Below are 1,690 nucleotides of genomic sequence, written 5' to 3'. Positions count from 1 at the left end.
TAGAATCAAGTTCAAGTGGAAGGTAGGGATTGGTATCTTCATAGAAGATAAAGTAACAATGTTGTTGCAAAAAAGAATTCATTGGTTAATGTCGAGATGCTCTGCAAGTGGAAGGACGATAGGATTTCTCGTGTGGGATCTAGGCTCTGAAGAAATCTCTCATTTTAAGATTATCTAATATCTAATGGAGAAAAACATGCTAAGTATGAGGAATAATGAAGAAAAATCCCCCAGTACCAAATGTCAGCATAAACAAGAACGGCAAACTTAATATTCATGTAGAAGAAACTTGAAACGACTAATACAACTGAAAGAAAACAATGCTAATTCCAAAATCATTTAAATTAACAAGTCATTGATCCAAGTCAAAATTTTCACTCAGCATATATAAAATGGAAAGGGTTTCATGCTTTTAAACCGGTTGTTCTAGCTCTTGGAGGCAAGTTTTTCCTTTGCTTTCTGGATCTTCAAGACCTTCTTCACAATCTTTTGCTCTTCAACCAAAAAAGCTCTTATAATCCTACAACATTAGGAAAAAAAAAAAGATCCTTTAGAAATTACCAAGCAACAGTCCATACCGAGATGACAATGTCGTGATGTACATCAAAGAAACACACCTCTCCCTTACAGCACCTCCAGATAGTACACCACCATAGGCACGGTTTACAGTCCTACGGTTCCTAGCAAGCCTAGACCTCTTGTATTCAGCAGGCCTCAAGTGAGGAATCTGTTCAAAGAAACCCCAAATTATACCAGATATCAACAATCAAACCAGTTCTAAAGCTCAACAAAACTTACTCAAAATGAACACCATGATATTAACAATTTAAGAGGATGCAAAAACCACAAGAAAATCAGCTCCCTATAACTCCACAAATTAACGACTCGCTACATATGAAAAATCAGCCAGAACATCCGCATAATTTACTTTTACTACGATCGACATAAAATTCCAAATCCAAAAAACCAACCAGCCTAACTTGCAAAAATCACTCCACAGAAATACCCAATGCTCAAAAACGCACCCAAAAATTTCCGTCAAAATATAATTCTACAGCTCTGAAGCTAACTTGATTGATGAAAACAAAACGGAGAAAAAAGCCATACGCACCCCTTGAATTCTCTTTCCAGTGACAGGGCATTTAGGACCACTGGCCCTCTTCTTCGTGGTCTGGTACACAAGCTTCCCCCCTAACAATCAAACCACACATCACCGATTACGCAATTGATACCAGATCTTGAATACAAATCAAGAGGCGTACAAGAAATTCATTAAAACAACGCAGAGAAATTTTCAACAATTAGAAGCAGATTGCCATTTTACCCGGGGTTTTGACGACGCGGTGCTGGTTCGACTTGGTGGCATAGCTGTGCCGCTTACGGTAAGTGAGCCGCTGCACCATCTTCTCGCTCGTCGGAATCGGTACCCTCCAGAGCTGTTGCAGAAGAGTCGAAAGAGTGGAACAAAAGAACCCCCGTGGGGCAGAAGAATATCAGTATATTAGGGTTTCTAGTCTTTGATGCCCTAGATCTGACGGCTAATAGGCGTTGGAACCAACGCTCACGATCGCAAGTTTTTAGAAGATAAAAATAATAATTTTTAGATTTAAATATTATTTTCAAATTTCATCTTGTAATTTCAGCTTTTATTTATTTTTATTTCCAATAATTTCATTTTAATTTCTATACT

At 37.9% G+C, this 1,690-nt stretch overlaps 1 protein-coding gene across 1 annotated transcript; it reads right to left on the bottom strand.

The window, feature by feature from the left end:
* Positions 1-249: 249 nt before the first annotated feature.
* LOC111020506 (large ribosomal subunit protein eL34) lies at positions 250-1,484 on the bottom strand. The gene is made up of 4 exons (XM_022297188.2): positions 1,325-1,484; positions 1,112-1,191; positions 618-727; positions 250-520 (listed from the first exon to the last, which is right to left on the bottom strand). Exons 1-4 carry the CDS (start codon positions 1,401-1,403, stop codon positions 427-429), a joined length of 363 nt encoding a protein of 120 aa, XP_022152880.1. The 5' UTR covers positions 1,404-1,484; the 3' UTR covers positions 250-426.
* Positions 1,485-1,690: the final 206 nt, after the last annotated feature.

The sequence above is a fragment of the Momordica charantia genome, assembly GCF_013281855.1.
Source record: "Momordica charantia cultivar OHB3-1 chromosome 3 unlocalized genomic scaffold, Mcharantia_2.0 BLBB01000003.1, whole genome shotgun sequence".
In the NCBI taxonomy this organism is placed as follows: Eukaryota; Viridiplantae; Streptophyta; class Magnoliopsida; order Cucurbitales; family Cucurbitaceae; genus Momordica; species Momordica charantia.
This window is presented reverse-complemented; position numbering and strand designations above follow the sequence as displayed.